At 37.9% G+C, this 20,696-nt stretch overlaps 1 protein-coding gene across 2 annotated transcripts in view; it reads left to right on the top strand.

Moving 5' to 3' along the window:
- Positions 1-20,696, top strand: part of glceb (glucuronic acid epimerase b) — an 86,467-nt gene that overhangs the window by 26,458 nt on the left and 39,313 nt on the right. The window contains exons 2-3 of one of the 2 annotated variants that reach the window (XM_062031934.1): positions 9,573-9,662; positions 19,319-19,833. In XM_062031934.1, coding sequence (XP_061887918.1) covers positions 19,332-19,833 — 502 coding nt within the window. In that variant the 5' untranslated portion in view covers positions 9,573-9,662; positions 19,319-19,331. The remainder of the gene's footprint in view (positions 1-9,572; positions 9,663-19,318; positions 19,834-20,696) is intronic. The other variant, XM_062031942.1, reaches the window with a different exon arrangement.

Here is a 20,696-nt window from a genome sequence, read left to right as displayed (position 1 = left end):
CATTTGATTTCAACAATGTAAAAAAGTTCAAGGCAAGGCCACACAATTCACTTTTTCGCAAATGCATGTAATGATTCATCTTCATATTTGTGAGGACATCTATTTTTTTATATAAGCGATCATTTTTGCCACCTATTGCTGTCACAATGTGCTCTTTTGACTTCTTGGCCGTTTCGGGCGGGTAGCAGCAGCCGGCGGTGGTTGGGGCACATTGGTACCGGAGACTTCCCGACTTCGTGTCACGCACAGCTGCTACCGCAAGAAGCTCTCCTGTGTTGTAATACGAAATTGAGTAATCAAACAACAGTTAAAGTCTTTCATATAGTTTTTGATGGCGCTGGCATTTTTAAATGTAAAAGGTCGCATTCAACCAAATATTATATCATTTTCACATAAAACTCTCATCTGGCTTATGTCAGCAGGCTTTATGAGCTGTATGAGCACAGTTTGTTGCAAATTATACAAATTATATTCATATTAGGGGTAATCCGCCCACCCGCCTCTTCTGAAGTTTTACTTATCATTGTAGCGACTATCTTTTCAAAGGGGCTGCAGCATAATTTCCCTGAGTTGGTTTTGGCCATGCACATTTATCTTCTTATTCACCTTCCCCCTGACCCAAACTTTTTTTTTATTGCAGTCTGTGTTCAGTTCTCAGAGACACAGCAATGACAGGCTGACAATCGCTCTGTCGTCAGTTCAAAACATGAGAAAGATGCACCTCCTACTGACTTGTGATTGGACGTAGCTTGCTGAGCTCAAGCACAAGCACTTGCATATTTCTAAGGAGGCCTGGCCTGGGCGGGTTAGGGTGTGCCCAGCCACACAGACGTCTGCGGTCAATTTCAAGTTGATTGCAATGTACACAAATAAATGTGCTTGGATTTGTGCATGTGTATACTTTAAAACATCCGATTTTTTACTTTTTTGTATTTGAACATCCATTTATTTGTAGTAGAAAATCCACGCAACTCTTAGTACGTGAGGCCCCTGATATCCTGGTATCTGAGGATCGATACTGTTACTCAAAGGTAGGGATGGGCTGATAATATGATTTTAATATATGTCGCGATAGACACATAATCAATATCAATATAAAATGCATTCGATAAAAGATTCTATATGTTTATAATTTTTGGCAAGAAGAAAACAGAAATTATGAAGCAAGATTTATTTGATGAATTCACTCACGCATTGTGAACCAGAAGTGTCACTGTGCAATGGGAAGGACATGCTAACCGCCAATCATGTAACGGTATCAACTACACCTTTCCTGCTGTTCGGCTCCCACCCCCCAGTCCCACACCGTAGTCGAGAAGTGCGGGGAGACGTCCCCTCTATGGGCGATTTTTTTTCGTTGGGGGTAACACCCTTCACTTGACCTGAAAATGGGTCCTCGAAGCTCCACTTTTGTGTCGGAATGACGAAGCCGTCGATTCTTGACAATTTGGTCGCTTTATTCTTGTTTCTGTAGATCTCAACCGGACACATTCGCCAGTCTCCAAAACTGCTGCATGCTACTGCTCGCTCTCCTAACTCTTCCACTCACTCATTGCCATTCTTAAAGGAGTACACACACACACACATATGCTACTCTCATAACATTAGTGTGGTTACGCCGTCTTTCTGTCTTGCCGTGGATTCTCTGCATGGAGTGAGAAGAGAAACTGTGTTATCTTGATATATCAACTCAATAACAGAAACTTGCCTTTTATTTTATTTTTATTTTTTTATTAAATCAAAATGAAAAACACAAGATACACTGACAACCAGTGCACCAACCCAAAAAACCTCCCTCCCCCATCCACACTCGTTCACACAAAAGGGGCTGTCTCTTTCTGTTATTAAACTTCTGGTTCCTACAATATAGAACAATACAGTCCTTGAAGCACACATAATTGTGTGTGCTGCTGGTCCACTAACATTTTCATTAATTACAATTTTATATTTAATTGTTTTTATATTGTTTTACTTTCTTTTTTATTCAAGAAAAAGTTTTTTATTTATTTATCTTATTTTATTTTATGTTTTTAAAAAGGACCTTATCTTCACCAGACCAGGTTGTCAATGAAATCAGATTGTTTAAAAGGGTTCTTAAAACCAGGTCAAGTCCAGATGATGTCCAGGTCGGGCTCAGCAACACACACCTTCAGCCATGTACACTGAAAACCAGGGAATACAGATTGCATACGATCCACAAACAAAATTACATTTTCAAATTAAGCACCCATGAACAGTCCAGATCACGTCCAAGTCGGACTCAGCAACACACACCTTCATTTATGTACACTCAAATTAGGGAACACAACAACAGATTGCATATCATCTATAAACAAAATTACATTTTCAAAATAAGCCTTTGAGGACTTCCCATCTTTTTTTTATGTTTTTTGGCATCATTATCGTTTTCAACCATATAACTTTCTAAAGTTAAAAAATACTAAATAAATGTTTTAAAGAAAGTAATACTAAGTGAATATCTGTTTTTGGCCTTAAAAATAAACCTTTTACCGAGTACGATAATTAAATTAACTAAATCATGACTGTCACTGAACTCTCCTAAAATAACAGAAACCACATCAAGCTTCATAAACAAACCAATCTTTAAACACATTTTTTCAACTTCCACCCAAAACAAAGACACAAAACTTGTCTTTAGTTTTGTTTGTTTTAATGCAGACAGTGTGGTTACATCCTGACATGTCCAATGTGTCGGTTTAATGAGTTGATTCCCAAACTACTGTGTAGTGTTCAATAGTTTATACACCACTGTCATCTAGTGTCTCAAATCTGCAACTACCTTCAAATCTACTTTAATTATTGTATTACCCTTAGCAGCGCTCATCTTACCTGGCTACCAGACACTCTCTCCACTGATAAATGGCACCCTTTGGAAGTTGGAAATTGTTTTACTGTTTTTATTAGCCGGCTTAAATAAGTCGTAAAAAGTATTAATAATTATCGTTATCGATCAAAATAAAAAAATTATATCGTGATATAGTTTTCGGCCATATCGCCCAGCCCTATTTAACGGTACCATATGTTTGTACTTAAGTGTGTATGTGTTAATTTGTTTAATGATAACATCTAAATTGTATTTCATATGAAACAATGGGCAGGTTATGATAAGTGTGCTGTCCAGTTATGTCTTGATATCATACACTTCTGAGTAGGATTGCATGGTTTTGAGAACCCCCCCCCCCCAAAAAAAAGATTGTGATGTACAATATTAACTATGAACGATAAAACACTGACTATTGACAACATATGAACGTCACACACCCTTTTGATCTACATATTTTACAATCAAGCAAAACACAACAAAAATGCAACAAACACAGCGAAATATGAACGCGAAGGGTAAAAAAAACCTTACCTACAATCTGATATATCACTAAGCTTTAGAACTTAGTTGTAAAAATCTCCTTCCGCGTCTGTCCTTGACACCCGCATTTCAGGCTGGCCGCTCTGTGAAAACGCTCCCCACCCACACTGCTTGGTGCCTTGTCTGAGCTGCTGTGATGTAGATTACCATAGTAACTAGTATATCATGCAAAAGCGCAGATTCCAACCATTGAAATACTTTGTACAGTTCAAGACTTACGGTAATTTGAAAACATCACTGCACATCATAATGGCGGCTACAGTTTCCATCTTAGAGATCTAAAAAATTATTTGGGAATCTCCGGCGGGCCAGATTGAAAAGCTTAACGGGTTGCATGCGGCCCTCGGGCCTTAATTTGCCAGGGTCTGCATTAGAACAATATGCAATAATGTCCTCTAAATAATATTTGGCTTTATGCTAACAGACTGAAAGCTTTTGTCTACATCAAGCTCTTAATAAATAACCGATAAAAAATATGCAGTGTTTATAATGTAATATAATCATATTATATAAAATATGTTATGCAAGGAATCATTAAGTAACCATTTCTCATTACATGTTAAATTGTTTACCATTGTACTGTAATTGAAAATTATATGCACCTGGGGATAGGTTCATTGGCAACACTAAATTGGCCCTGTGTGTGAATGTGAGTGTGAATGTTGTCTATCTGTGTTGGCCCTGCGATGAGGTGGCGACTTGTCCAGGGTGTACCCCAGCTTCCGCCCGAATGTGGTGGGATAGACTCCAGCCACAGCTGAGTGTCTAGTCTTTTGTTGCGTCTTAAACAGGGTTTTTACTGTAAGTATTGTACTTATGTACCAGCTGTTTGATTTTTACATTTTGTAGTTTCCATTGTCAAATCTGGAGGTGTTCAATCGCGCATGTAAAATCACTAGCGGTCCCCAGATCCAGGCTAAAGACCAGAGGGGACAGAGCCTTTTCCGTTGCCGCCCCTAAGCTCTGGAACAGCCTTCCCCTCCACATTAGGTCAGCCCAGAGCCTGGGGGTCTTCAAAACCCTCCTTAAGACCTACCTCTTCTCGCTGGCCTTTGACCCGAGCTGAGTCCGCCCACTAGGCCACCATTTCTAGTCCCCCCCCCCCTCCCACCCCTTCGCTTTAGTTGTATTTTTCAATTTATCGCACTTTTATTATTATTTTTATTCTGCAAATTTTTAAACTTTTTATTCGACCCCTTTTACCGTATTGCATTTGCACTATCTTGTTTAGCACATTCATTGTTTATGTTCTTTGTTTGTTTTTTGTTTTGCTTAGTTTTTTGTTTTTTGTTTGCTCCATGCTTTTTTAACCTGTAAAGCACTTTGGTTCAATCTAAAAAGTTGTTGAAAATGTGCTATATAAATAAAGTTGACTTGACTTGACTTGACTTGACTTGACTTGACTAATGCTAATGGGTAGCATGTCGATGGCAAATTCAATGCAAATTAGCATCGACCTAGCACATTTTGAAAAGTGGAGCCTTACTGTAATGTTGGAGCATTTTCTATTAGGCGTACTTGCTTTGTTGGCATGGACAATTTCAAGATTGCCTACAGGCAGTGTTGCAGAGTCTAATCTGAAAGCTTGTTTGTCTGCCAAGTGGTTGAGCCTCCGAGTCTGCAACCGCATGAGACGTCACGTGGAACAAAGGTATCAAAATATGGCGCCGTTTGATTTTACTTGACTCGATACCCGGTAGTACTGACAGTTTGACCGGGGGCCTATAAAAGTACCATATTCGGTACCCACCCCTATATTGCACCCAGAAGAACCATTACTGTGTGTTTAATTTCATGTGTAATACTCTGCTTGCACCAGAGCTCATTTGTGATGCTACTGTACGGCTACAACGTCAATAATGCACATGTTTTTTTTGTTTTTACAAATGCAGACATAACAGCAGCAGTCTATAATGAGCTGCTCAAATGTGGAACAATTGGACAATCTCTCATTTTCCGTTCCTCACCACCTGCCTTCAGCATGCCAGGCCTAAAAAATATCAGTAGAACCATGCAGCGGACATGGTCGATTGTGTAAGACTGACATTTCTGCTTTTCTTTTTGCTAAGGTACAGTTTATTTTTGCCCTTATCAGCAAAAGATGCACTCATTTTATTTACCATAAATTCCGGACTATAAGCCGCTACTTTTTTCCAACACTTTGAAACCTGTGGCTTAAAAAACGATGTGGCTAATTCATGGAAAAACAACAAGCAATTTCACTGAAAAGGTGCGTTTGTACTATGTCGCCATCTCTTGGACAAGTTCGTTTACTGCAAGTGCTGCTGTGTCCTTCCATTTAGTACTTTCACCCGGAAGTAGAAGTGCTTTTCCGTTTTATCGCCATCCATAGCATTCTTACTCGTATGGATTTTTCACATTTGTAAGTTTTATAATATATCTAAAACTGTTTATACTTACTAAACCGTCTAATGTGTGATTTCTGTAGGAGTTTTTCATTCATATTTGTACGTGCTATTGTAATGTAATGAAGCTAATGTCGTTAGCATGAGCTAATATGCTAACACGTTTAAGAGTATCTGTGTTAGTATTATTAATTTGACAACAGCATTCTTTTTGTATTGTTTCAGTTTCACAAATTCCTCAGTAAATTCACCAAGACATCACCGTGGAGTTATTGAGTCTGTTAAGCTGATTGTAGAGCTGGCTTCCGCAGCGAGTGGGTCCATTAAGATGACCTCTGTTTTGTTTGTTCAGCCGTTTTACTGCCGCGTTAAAGACACCGTTTGGAAACGATTAAGGTATTACAAATTTTACAACGTATACCCTACTGTATATCTGCGGTTTATAGTCTAGTGCGCAAATATATGGAGAAAAAAAACAATTCTAAACATTTTGTGCGTGCTGCTTATATACCGGTGTGCTCTATGGTCAAGAATATACAGTAGATCATCAATATTTTTGGAGTTGTCAAGACTTGCTTTCGTTGATATTTTTGTGTAGCTATCATAACTTTTTTAATTGTCAATTCTTCACCTGTGCTGTACATTTTGCTGTTCCAGACCATTGCGTTGCAGTATTTTGTCAAATCACCGTATTTCATTAAAAGATCAATGTCATCTTTCAGTGTGTCAAAACCAGAACAATTTTAACAAGCTCGAAATGTATTGATCAAATTAATTGCTGAGTAAAGTATCCATGTCATGCTGCTAATTTGTCTCGACAGATTGGTTGGGCTGTCAGAACACGGATTTATTCTGCACAGCCTCCACTTCACTGTAAATGTTTTTTTTCTCTTGTCTTGATTTATTTTGCATCGGTTTCAGAGTCCAAGAATGGATTTAAGATTGATTGCAATGTAGCTACAGTGAAAAATAATTACCAGAGTTAAATGTGTTCCAGCATACAGACGAAAAGCTGCCTGGTTTGTAAAAGAAATGTCTTAATGTACTACCTGCAACGAATTAATCCTGGCTAATACCATATTTATGTAATTGTTAATATGCATAGACAATTATGAACATTTTGTTTTATGATAAGCAGATATGCAAACATGCATTAGTGCAGTACATCAACCAAATTGTTATTTTTTTTTACAAAAAAGTGTTATAATTTTATTGCATGTCATTGTATATTTTTAATATGGTAACCATGGACTGCAGATGGAAATGAGCTGTTTAGCTATAATCTCGTGCAGAACATATATGTATTTGAGCTTAATGTCTCTATGCATTGTCACTTCAAATAAAGACTAAACTAACTAAATGCATTTCTTTCAGTGAATAAAATTAAAATAAAATTATAAATGCTTTACTGTGGCCCCAATATATCTTGGAAATGATCATTGCATGCAATGGAGTATTGCACAGTGTATGTAGGGCAGGGGTCTCAAACATGCGGCCCGCGTGCCAATTGCAGGCCGCGAAACGTTATTGTGCGGCCCGCACCTTAATATGAACGTTTGTTAGTGCGGCCCGCGAGTTTTATATGAATGGCGCTTGACAGCGTTGTGTGCGGAGCTGAAGCATTTTTGCCTACCCTCCCGATTTTCACCCTTCAACAATACTGAGGACAACAATATTGAGTCAACAATATTGAGGGCACGAGGTTTAGCGTACACTTTTTGTACATACTAACAATGTGCCTGCACAGTCACATGTTATATGCAGCTTCAACAGACACACGTAAGCGACTGCAATGCATACTTAGTCAACAGTCATACATGTCACACTGAGGGTGGCCGTATAAAAAAAACTTTATCAATGTTACAAATATGCGCCACAATGTGAACCCACACCAAACAAGAATGACAAACACATTTTGGGAGAACATCCACACCGTAACACAACATAAACACAACAGAACAAATACCCAGAATCCCTTGTAGCCCTAACTCTTCCGGGCTACAAGGAATCTACCAATCATGGTGTGGTATGTGGCTCTCGAGGGCCGAACATTGACGTCACTTGCGTGATGCAAGCTGAGAAACGTTTTGCTGCTTTTCCACGAGACCTGCACGCGCTCTCTCTCCCTCACTCTCGCTCTCTCTCTCGCTCTCTGTCACTGTGTGTTTCTTTCTCACTCCCGCTGGTCCGGGCGGGGGAGACGAGCGGTGCGGTAGTTACCGAAGGAGCGAGTGACAATACAAAAGCGTGGTGCACTGGACCCCATCGGTGATACTCCGACAGAGAGTCGCTGGGCGAATCGGAAGTGTAACACGTTAGTCGTGATCAGGGCTAATTGTGCTACCGTAACTGTAAACTCCACAGCGAGCCCCCCGTCAGTAACAATGTCCCCGATAACCTGGACCAATTCAAACCGTTATTTTTTTATTTTTTTTTGTTTAATTTGCATTGCCTCACACGATGAACACTACATATATTTTTATGTGACGCCGGATAACACTCCGGGAGCCGTCCCGGTACTTTCCGCCGACCGCCGTGTTGCTGTCGGGAGGAAAAGCGGAACGACACACATTGCGGAAATAACATTATTCTCTGTGCATCGGTTAAAGACAAATATATTCTACAACACCAAACATGTCTTTTTCAAAGCGTGCAGTGAAGAGAAAGGTTAGTGATGAGCAAAGACAATTCCAGGAAAAGTGGGAGATGCAATATTTCTTTGTTGAGCACAGGGGCACCCCGACGTGTCTTATTTGCACAGAGAAAGTTGCGGTGCACAAGAAATACAATTTAAAACGTCAGTATACCACTAGACATGCTGAGGAGTATGCAAAATACCAGGGAGATGAGAGAGTGAACCGGGTTGCACATTATGTGTATGTGTATACATTGTTGCTGACTGGAGAAATCGAATTATTATTGTTAGAATAGAATAGCAAGTACTTTATTGATCCCTGGGGGAAATTCAGCACCACAGTTCACTCACAATAGACAAGAATAACAATAAATAATATAATATATATAATATGTTATATATATAATATATAAATAATATGAATATATTCTACATATACTTTACATTTAAGTGCAGTCAAGGAACATATGCATTATACAGTCTGATGGCTGTCGGTATGAAGGACCTCCTGTGTCGTTCCGTGTTGCATTTTAGGAGTCTGAGCCTTCCACCGAACGTACTCATTCTCCCCGCAAGGTCCGAGTGTACTGGGTGGGAGGTGTTGTCCATAATGGTTAGGAGTTTTGCTAGACTTCTCCTCTCTTGTTATTACTTATGACTGATTTATTTACTTAATTCTCATTTTGTTCATTTATATTTTGATTTTATTTTGTGTTGAAAATAAAAATAAAGACATTTAAAACATTTTTTTTTAAGAAATCTTTTCTTGCGGCCGAGCCTCACCCAGACTCTGCATCCAGTGGCCCCCAGGCAAATTGAGTTTGAGACTCCTGATGTAGGGGAATGTGTGTGTGGTTAGTTGCATAAAATGTGATGGCTTTTTTTTTCAAAATGCGCAATTATCTTTGAATTCCCAACATGCAGATTTACATATCAGATTATTTCCATTTATTCCTGTACATTGACCTTAAAAAAAATTCCCAGAATTGTGAATATAGCCAGAAAAATTGTGTTAGAGTAAAAAAAAATCTGCCTAATTGATTACAATAATAAAGTTAAAAAGTGAAAATGAACAATTTGTATTTTCACAAGCAAAATTGCATATTGAACAGGAACATGTGTACACATTGGGAATACATTAATTGTTACAGATGCAGTAAGTAATTTTGTTTTCTCTCATGTGTAGGTGGCCTGTTAACAACTATCAAAAAGACTTGATGGTGAGCTTGGCTACGATGTGCGGCCACTTGACGGTTTCTTTGTGAGAGGACTGAAGGTCAGTATCAAAATTGTCAACACATACGTCATAAAAATAGTGCCATAAAACAGAACAGACTTTACAGAGATGTAGTTACTCTTTGCATACCATTACTTTAACATACTGGACACTTCATTAGGTACTCTGCATACTCCACTATGCTAAGGTTATGAGAATCGAAAAAGTGCTTTAAATTCCTGGGAGTCTTTTGTGGTTACATTTCACGAAAAAAGGATGACAACAGGGCAATTTGCAAAGTGGCTATTTCGTCAAAGGGAGTAAATACAGCCAATATGTAGAAACATTAGCACACAGCATGTAATAACTTTGAATGAATGTTTTTAATTCGCTACGATCAGAAGTGAATCTTTACTAGTGGCAATGTCAGCACATCGTATACAGTTAATATTACAGGTAACAAATTAACTTATACTGCCTAATTTAAATATGCGGACATAGCAAAAGAGCGGTGGCGTATGGGTGGAGCGGAGTGAATGTATAATAGGTTCTCAGTGTAACACGCTTTGATTCACAAGAAAAAAGCACTATATGAATTAAAACCATTATTCATTATTAATATTGGGTGCCGTGATCTTTCTGCCAGCAAACCGCAATTTTAAAAAATATATATAATTGCTGACATGTTAAAAGTGCAATTTCAATGTTGATTTTGTGCATTTATTAGTAAAAAAGTTTATTGTAAACACATCCCCAAAATACTCATTGAGGCTATATTGTTGGTTTGGGCCGATTACTCGATTAATTGGACAAACTAATAGATAACTCGATTACTAAAAAAAATCGATAGCTGCTGCTTTAGTAAACTGAGTCAAAAATAGAATTGGAATGGCAAACAATGTTATTAATTCCCATCCCTAATTAAGATCCCGTTAGACCAGAGGTACGCAACCTTGTTTGCACCAGGAGGCATCGTTATCACGGACCGGCCTTCCACTGATGGCAGATAAATACAGCAAGAATAAGTATTAAAAATAAATGTCACCATAACGTTGAATTAGTGGGAGCCCCGGGCTTGTTTCTTTGCGTTGACATTGCCCACAGCAAGTCAATGATTAATACAATATACCAATAACGTACCGTGGACTGCAGATGTTAATTAGCATTTGGCTACAATCTATAGCATTTACATTGTATATGTCCATTAATGAGCATTGTCACATGTAACAAAGATATACACTGAAACCTCGATTTACAAACTTGTTTGCTTCTTCAACATGTTTCGTAAACCAGAAAGGAGTTTTATTAAACATCTATGAACAAACTTATTGGTGTGTTCTAGAGGGACAGGCGAAAGTTAGGTCGAATAAAATGCGGTCGTTTAGAAATTATTTAATGCTTTTGTGCGGCCCGGTAGCAAATGCGTCACGGACCGGTGGTTGGGGACTACTGCGTTAGATTTTATTCTCATTGTATGATTTTAGTCAGTGTTTTTTTATCTTAATATCAATACATGCAACTGGCACAGCCGCCCTTTAAAAATGTGATGAAAGGATTCCACTGTTTTTTTGGGGGGGCGGGGGGGTTCCTCCCTTTGATGAAAAGTATGCTTAATCCCTCAGTGGGCTACAGTTAAGTAATGAACTGCTTAATCGTCCAACTGGAGATAAAGTACACAGGCACGTTAAAGCTGCTTACAACATATCGGCCATTTTAAAACCATGCTATCAGTGATGCATTTACATGTTGATTTGTTTATAGTAATTTAGGTCACTTAAAGTCCTTAGTTTCCCTTTGTTGGAAAGGAACAACTTGAACCCATAGAAAAGACTGCTTGGTGTTAAACGTTGAGTTTAACTGAGAGAATATTTGCTAATTATGTTATTCATGGTGCTTGTAGTAGTAGCTTGAGCAGCATCCAGTAACAAGTAATCTTAAAAGCCACCATATGTTCAATCACTGGCATGTTTAAATGACTACTATTTAGATCTAATTGACAGTATGGTGTTAGCCTTACAAATGTTCATGCAAATGCAGTTGCAGTAAGTGTGCACAGCTAAATATAGCCCCCAGGCACATGTGTGACAGACTTTTAAAATTGCTAGTTTTCACATGAGAAGTAACGTTGTACAACACGAGTTTCCACAACATTAGAGCTGAGCAATTCAAAACAAGTGTGGCTCCTATTTCATTAGAAACCCCTATTTCCTTCCTGGAATCAAAGTTAAAACTGATTTATTGTTTTTAAAAATAGACTTTGTAGTTTGAATGGAGACAGACTTGTTTACATTCACTGTGAAAGTTGCACTATTTTCAAAAACATTACCAAGGAATTCTCTCATGACTAAGTCTGAAGAAAAATACACACTGGCATGTTTCACCATCTCTAGCGTCAAACAGGGCTACTGATGCCCTGGTAAATGATCAAATCTATTTTTTGGCAATGAACTTCACGGTTCACACTTTTGATAGCTGTAGCCATGTTGCTGTTGGGTATGCATCTCTGTTAAAGGGTAACTGCACTTTTTTGGGAATATTGCATATTATTCACAATTCATATAGTCATGGTCAAAAGTTTACATACACTTGTAAAGAACATAATGTCATGGCTGTCTTGAGCTTCCAATAATTTCTACAACTCTTATTTTTTTGTGATAGAGTGATTGGAGCACATACATGTTTATCACAAAAAACATTCATGAAATTTGGTTCTTTTATGAATTTATTATGGGTCTACTGAAAATGTGACCAAATCTGCTGGGTCAAAAGTATACATACAGCAATGTTAATATTTGGTTACATGTCCCTTGTCGTGTTTCACTGCAATAAAGCGCTTTTGGTAGCCATCCACAAACTTCTGGCAAGCTTCTGGTTGAATTTTTGACCACTCCTCTTGACAAAATTGGTGCAGTTCAGCTAAATTTGTTGACTTTCTGACATGGACTTGTTTCACCTTTTCATCTGACCACAGAAGTTTCCTACATAAGGTCTTATCTTTGTCCATGTGATGTCAGATGAAACAAAAACTGAGCTGTTTGGCCACAATACCCAGCAATATGTTTGGAGGAGAAAATGTGAGGCCTTTAATCCCAGGAACACCATCCCTACCGTCAAGCATGGTGGGGGTAGTATTATGCTCTGGGTCTGTTTTGCTGCCAATGGAACTAGTGCTTTACCGAAAGTAAATGGGACAATGAAAAATGAGGATTGCCTCCAAATTCTTCAGGACAACCTAAAATCATCAGCATCGGGTTTGGACGCAGTTGGGTGTTCCAACAGGACAATAACCCCAAACACATGTCAAAAGTGGTAAAGGAATGGCTAAATCAGGCTATAATTAAGGTTTTCGAATGGCCTTCCCAAAGTCCTGACTTAAACGTGTGGACAATGCTGACGAAACAAGTCCATGTCAGAAAACCAACACATTTAGCTGAACTGCACACATTTTGTGAAGAGGAGTGGTCAAAAATTCAACCAGAAGCTTGCCAGAAGCTTGTGGATGGCTACCAAAAGCGCCTTATTGTAGTGAAACTTGCCAAGGGACATGTAACCAAAAATTAACATTGCTGTATGTATACTTTTGACCCAGCAGATTTGGTCACATTTTCAGTAGACCCATAATAAATTCATAAAAGAACCACATTTCATGAATGTTTTTTGTGACCAAGTATGTGCTCCAATCACTCTATCACAAAAAAATAAGAGTTGTAGAAATGATTGGAAACTCAAGACAGCCATGACATTATGTTCTTTACAAGTGTATGTAAACTTTTGACCACGACTGTATGTGACACAAGAACACGTATGTCTTTCTCTTTTTTTGTGCATGTCAATAAACAACTAGAGGAGGCTAACAAGGCAAGTAATTGGAAGTTGATCTATTCCCCCGCTAAAAAACTATTAAAAAAAAATCCACAAACCACCAACAACATTGTCTACACATGCTGAAAGTATATACTGTATCTAACGTAGTTACAAGTACATTTATCATAACATAATATTCACCATGTTTTGGTTATTTTACACATTGCCGGTATTCTGTCCACGACTGCTACCCATTGATGTCTTGCTACCCAATGCTACTGAGCATGCGCATGACGAGAATATTTGCCTCGGACAAAATACTAATAGAAAGCAGCTGCCTTGTATGCCTCATGTACAAGTAGAGATTTTAAATGATGTTTCTTTCATTGTATCTTCTGACCAGCAAGCATATAGACAATTAGAGCGTGAGAACATTCACGTTGTATATTAACGGACAATAATCATGTAGACAATTACTGTACAGTGTGACGAAGTTCACATTGATGCAAACAACAGTATAGCTTCCATTTTTGTTTTAATCACTGTTTTATGCTACTTGTAGCTGTTTCAAGGAAGCAGCAAAATTTGACAGAACATTGGAACTTTTTTGGGGGTGCATTGATTTCAGATTGCATCCCAACATTCACTATTTACCTCAACAATAACAACTAATACTAATCGTAGTAGACTTCATGAGAGCAAACAACAACTAGTTTGGGACAAATGATGATCCAGAATGTTATATTTTTGAGCCTAAATATATGGAGGATGTGCTACAAGTTTTAGACACTGTGTGATAAGCAGATCCAGCTATAATGAAACACTAAGCATCATGTAGCAATATTTCAAAGTGCTAAACAATAAATAAAATCTTCTTACATAATAAAACAATCATCTATTGCAGTGGTTCTCAAATGGGGGTACGTGTACCCCTGGGGGTACTTGAAGGTATGCCAAGGGGTACGTGAGATTTTTTTTTAAATGTTCTAAAAATAGCAACAATTCAAAAATCCTTTATAAATATATTTATTGAATAATACTTCAACAAAATATGAATGTAAGTTCATAAACTGAACATCAAATCAAGTAGGCTATTCCATTCATTACAATGCAATATTCAGTGTTGACAGCTAGATTTTTTGTGCACATGTTCCATAAATATTGATGTTAAAGATTTCTTTTTTTGTGAAGAAATGTTTAGAATTAAATTCATGAATCCAGATGGATCTCTATTACACTCCCCAAAGAGGGCACTTTAAGTTGATGATTACTTCTATGTGTAGAAATCTTTATTTATAATTGAATCACTTGTTTATTTTTCAACAAATTTTTAGTTATTTTTATATCTTTTTTTCCAAATAGTTCAAGAAAGACCACAACAAATGAGCAATATTTTGCACTGTTATACAATTTAATAAATCAGAAACTGATGACATAGTGCTGTAATTTACTTCTTTATCTCTATTTTTCAACCAAAAATGCTTTGCTCTGATTAGGGGGTACTTGAATTAAAAACATTTTCACAGGGGGTACATCACTGAAAAAAGGTTGAGAACCACTGATCTATTGTACCGCTCTTACTGGGATGCAAACTGATGGGATATGGGACGTTTATCTTTCAGCACAAGACTTGTGTTGCTCATTTAGAAACTCATTGTAATCCTCACTCCTCAGGTAAAAAATGCTGGTAGAAAAAGAGTATATTGCCCGTCTTCCTTGCGATGTCTTCGGTTTTAAGTTCAATTTCAAAGTTGCCCAACTTCTCAGCATATGGCCACAACCTTCAACAATACGAACAAACGCGAGGCTCAATAATTCTGATTGTCGAACATGTCTGTCGCTCGAATGTCAGAGATGGCAGAGGGGAAAAAAAAAAAAACAGCCTCTTGCGGTTATTTATAACACTGATTAAAACCTCAAAGTCGATTCGATGTCGACAACTCATGCAGCCCTACCTGTTATAAAAAACACAAATGTCTACTGCACAGGACACTGGTTTTCAGGAGGTTTAAAGTCAATAGTCCAGACAGTCCACACTATCCAAAAATTGCCAGATTTGTTTGGTGCTAATAACCATCTTAACTAATACTGGAGTACTATGCTATGTGTATTTATGGCCCATGTACAGTTATATGTCTGGGAAATATAGGTGTTGTATTGTGGCATTTATTTCTAGTTCTCGTTCTAAACATTAATTGGGGTGAGCTTTAGCTGACTGATGTGGAGGTGTTGAATCAAACTCCGGTTATAAGGATTTTTCCCTCTCCCTCCTGTTATCCGAGGACCAGGTTCTCTTACAGTAATATTCAATTCTGTTGGCAGTAATTATTGTGTAGGAAGGAACCTTGTAATTTATTGCTGGCTTAGAGAATCATATCGGACATAAAACCATGGCTGCAGATTGATTTGTCTGACTGGCTCTGTTCACTGGTCTACCTACTTTTATTTTAAGACATCAGCCCAATTGATTTAGAGTGCTTGCTGATCAAATTCAAAAGTGCTTCAGCAAATCTCTTTTGATATAGACCTCCAATAACATGACCAAAATATTTTTAGAAAGAAATGAGTCAAAGCTCGGGCAAAAACAACAACTTGTCTTTCACCTTATTTTGCTGTACTGTTCATGTCAATGTCATCTCTAACATAGTCCTCCTCATTCTCAAATCTAAAGAAATGTAGTTTCAAATAATGTGAATCGTGATTTTCTTGCTTCGGATTGAGGTCACAATTATTTTTTTCATTGGGCTGACACCATGATCAGGACCATGTGTTTACATTTTGAATACATCACACTTTTTTATATTATCATTTTTAGTATTAGACAAATACGTTTGTCGTTGTCTTCTTACCGGGAGCTCCTTAAAATCGTAGACAAACAGGAGACTTTCTTAATAGAAAGGCCGAAAAGAATCCATCAAGTCAAAAACATGGCACACTCACTATCTTTGAATCTCAGTAGAACTAAAATATTGCTATTTGGTAACAGTAGAAGGGGAAAGTCAAACAAAAATACAAATAGACGGAATAGATATTGAAAGGGGAAAAATTGAATAATAGATGATAAAATGAACTGGGAAAAGTAGCAAGAAACATGTCAATAATGAATAAAGCAAAATATGTTCTAGACCAGGGGTCTCAGACACGCAACATTATTTTGCGGCCCACACCTTAATATGAAAATGTAATGTTAGTGCGGCCTGCGAGTTTTATATGAATGGCGCTTAATAGCGTCATACTTGCTAACCCTCTTGATTTTTCCGGGAGACTCCAGAATTTCAGGGCAACCATTCTCTCGAATGTCTGCCGATTTTCACCCAAACAACAATATTAAGGGCTTGCCGTGATGGCGCTGCCTTTAGCGCCCTCTACAACCTGTACAAACAGCGTGCCAGCCCAGTCACATGTTGTATTTGGTTTCTGTACACACACATAGTGACTGCAAGACATACTTGATCAACAGCCACACAGGTCACACTGAGGGTGTCCGTATAAACAAGTTTAACACTGTTACAAATATGCGCCACACTGAACCCGCACCAAACAAGAATGACAAACACATTTCGGGAGAACACCTGCACCGTAACACAACATAAACACAACAGAACAAATACCCATTGCCCATGCAGCCCTAACTCTTCCGGGCTACAATATACACCCCCGCTACCACCAAACCCTCCCCCTAGCTTCTATTTTTTTAGCTTCGCCAAGCTGAAAATTATTAACCGTGTATTTACATGTTCATGGTTTAATAGTATTGTTGATCTTCTGTCTATCCTTCCAGTCAGGGTTTTTTTTAAATTTAGTTTCTATCTGCATTTGAGACTGATGCTATCACGTTAGCCCCGTAGCTAAGTTAGCTTCTATTTTTTTAGCTTCGCCAAGCTGAAAATGATTAACCGTGTATTTACATGTTCATGGTTTGATAGTATTGTTGATCTTCTGTCTATCCTTCCAGTCAGGGTTTTTTTTTTATTTAGTTTCTATCTGCATTTGAGACTGATGCTATCACGTTAGCTCCGTAGCTAAGTTAGCTTCTATTTTTTTAGCTTCGCCAAGCTGAAAATTATTAACCGTGTATTTACATGTTCATGGTTTAATAGTATTGTTGATCTTCTGTCTATCCTTCCAGTCAGGGTTTTTTTTAATTTAGTTTCTATCTGCATTTGAGACTGATGCTATCACGTTAGCCCCGTAGCTAAGTTAGCTTCTATTTTTTTTAGCTTCGCCAAGCTGAAAATTATTAACCGTGTATTTACATGTTCATGGTTTAATAGTATTGTTGATCTTCTGTCTATCCTTCCAGTCAGGGTTTTTTTTAATTTAGTTTATATCTGCGTTTGAGACTGATGCTATCACGTTAGCTCCGTAGCTAAGTTAGCTTCTATTTTTTTAGCTTCGCCAAGCTGAAAATTATTAACCGTGTATTTACATGTTCATGGTTTAATAGTATTGTTGATCTTCTGTCTATCCTTCCAGTCAGGTTTTTTTTAAATGTTGTTTCTATCTGCATTTGAGCCTGCTATCACGTTAGCTCTGTAGCTAAGTTAGCTTCTATTTTTTTAGCTTCGCCAAGCTGAAAATTATTAACCGTGTATTTACATGTTCAGTCACTGTGAATGTCCATTTCGCGTTCTTGACTCTCATTTTCAAGAGGATATAGTATCTGAGGTGGTTTAAAATACAAATCCGTGATCCACAATAGAAAAAGGAGAGAGTGTGGAATCCAATGAGCCAGCTTGTACCTAAGTTATGGTCAGAGCGAAAAAAGATACACCCCGCACTACACTGTAGTCCTTCACTTTAAAGTTCTTCATCCACAAATCTTTCATCTTTTCGCTCAAATTAATGGGGTAATCGTCGCTTTCTCGGTCCGAATGTCTCTCGTTCCATTGTAAACAAAGCGGAATTGTGAGGAATCCTTTGTCTTGTGACGTCACGCTACTTCCGGTAGGGGCAAGGGTTGTTTTTATCAGATACCAAAAGTTGCGATCTTTATCGTCGTTGTTCTATACTAAATCCTTTCAGCAAAAATATGGCAATATCGCGAAATGATCAAGTATGACACATAGAATGGATCTGCTATTCCCGTTTAATTAAAAAAATTTCATTTCAGTAGGCCTTTAAGAAACAGATTTAATTACAAGTGTTCACAAAGAAGAACAATTATGATTAACATCTTGAACCTTTTTAAAAAAAAAAAGAATGGGATAATGACTATTTATGTATTTTAATATTTGTTTTCTTACTTATGATTTATTTATTTATTATTTATTTATTCACTGTTCTGTTGCAAACAGAGAACAAGAAAATCGGATAAAATTGCTATGACATGAAAAGGGGTAGGATTAAATAAGCTTTGCTTCTTCCTACTCCTTTTCGGACATGCTGTAATGAAACAACTGGAAATATGTGATGCATTACATTGTATCGTATGCATGTTCAAAATAAACTGAAACTGAACTGAACTGAACGCTCACTCTACAGTACATTTATGTGTATAATAAAGACAAGACAACATAAAAAGTAAATGCATTAATTCAATGCGATCACTCTTCCTGGCTTGTTGGTGGTGTTTGCCATCATCGTTAGACCCCTGGCATTAAAGCCAGCTCACCCAGGCCAGGAGGCTCACTAGCCCTTGAGTACAGTAACAATTATTTTGTGATTTAAGTTAAGTAACATTTTAAAACTTGATATTTGGAAATGAGATTGCAGGTTAGTGTGATTTAAAATCGCAATTTATTTGTTTATTTAATTTTTCAGTCCTAAAACAAACAGTTTATTTGATCATATACAGTTTCCTTCAGTTGTTAGTCATTTAGCCATACCAAAAGATGGACTCAAAAATAAAAAATACTAATGTGTTTTTGTATAATTGTTTCAAACATGTTTTTGTTTTGTTTCGCTTTTAGGTCAGCTGTGACCATGCGTTGCCTGGCTGCTCGTGTCAACTATAAGACCCTAATTGTCATCTGCGCCCTTTTCACACTCCTCACTGTCTTGCTGTGGAATCGCTGCTCCACTAACACCTCCTTGCGTTTCCTGCCTCGGGCTGCTTTGGTGGCACCCAGTCCCAAAGGTGGTGATGCGAGCAGTCAACAACACCCTCCACAACCTCCAGAACCCCCACCGATTGTTAGTGGGAGCAAGTATGAGGACATTGACTGCCTGATTAATGATGAATCCACAGTCAAAGGCCGACATGAGGGTGGAGAGATCTACATGCCCTTCAGTTGGATGGAAAAGTACTTTGAGGTGTATGGAAAAGTAGTGCAGTATGATGGCTATGATCGCTTCGAGTTTCAGCATAGTTACTCGAAGGTGTACGCTCAACGGGAGCCCTATCATCCCAATGGTGTCTTCATGTCATTTGAGGGTTACAATGTGGAGGTCCGGGATCGAGTCAAGTGCATAAGTGGAGTGGAAGGTAAGATCTTCTTTTGCTCATTGACATGTGTTATTACAAAACTCTGTATGACTTCAATTTGTATTACAGACGGACTTTCATTTTCATAGGCCCCACTTTTTGTATTTGTTTTTGGTTTAGATTCATAGCGTTTGCCCCGGTTTTCTTATGTTGTCTTGGTTATCGTACGGCCAAACATAGGACCTAATTACGAATGTACAGTAACAATAAACGGTAATATTGATAACCACAGTAAATCTGCCCACGGTTAGTATTACCGTTTTAAATTAAAATTGATGTAAGTGTCTATATTTGCTATAATAGCCTACAATCAAAATGACTGTGTCGCTGACACAAATCTTTGTTGACAGAAATGTTGAAATGTAATTCGTATTCTACACATTTTTACATAATTGGGAAATGTTGGTAAAAAGGGGTCTTGTAGGAGGGTGAGATAACTCCCGGGAAATTAGCAGCTTAGAATTGCCAAAGGTCCAGTCAATATGTGTGTCCAAGTTAAAGGAAACGGCAGGCTGTCTTCTTATAATGGATTTATTACAATCTTTGCAAGCTGGGTAATGTTTGATGTGGTCTATAATGGCACACAACTATCAGAAATGCAGCCAATATTACATATAGATAATATGTCATGAGACATGCATATATCAATCAATCAATCAAAGTTCACTCATATAGACCTGAATCACAAATGTCCCAAAGGGCTGCACAAGCCACAACGACATCCTCGGCTCAGATCCCACATCAGGGCAAGAAAAAACTCAACCCGATAGGAACAATGAGAAACCCTGGAAGGGACCGCAGATATGGGGACACCCCTTTGGGTGACCAGTGCAATGGATGCCTAGTGGATACAGTTAATAATG

The sequence above is a fragment of the Entelurus aequoreus genome, linkage group LG02 (assembly GCF_033978785.1).
Source record: "Entelurus aequoreus isolate RoL-2023_Sb linkage group LG02, RoL_Eaeq_v1.1, whole genome shotgun sequence".
NCBI classification, from domain to species: domain Eukaryota; kingdom Metazoa; phylum Chordata; class Actinopteri; order Syngnathiformes; family Syngnathidae; genus Entelurus; species Entelurus aequoreus.
This window is presented reverse-complemented; position numbering and strand designations above follow the sequence as displayed.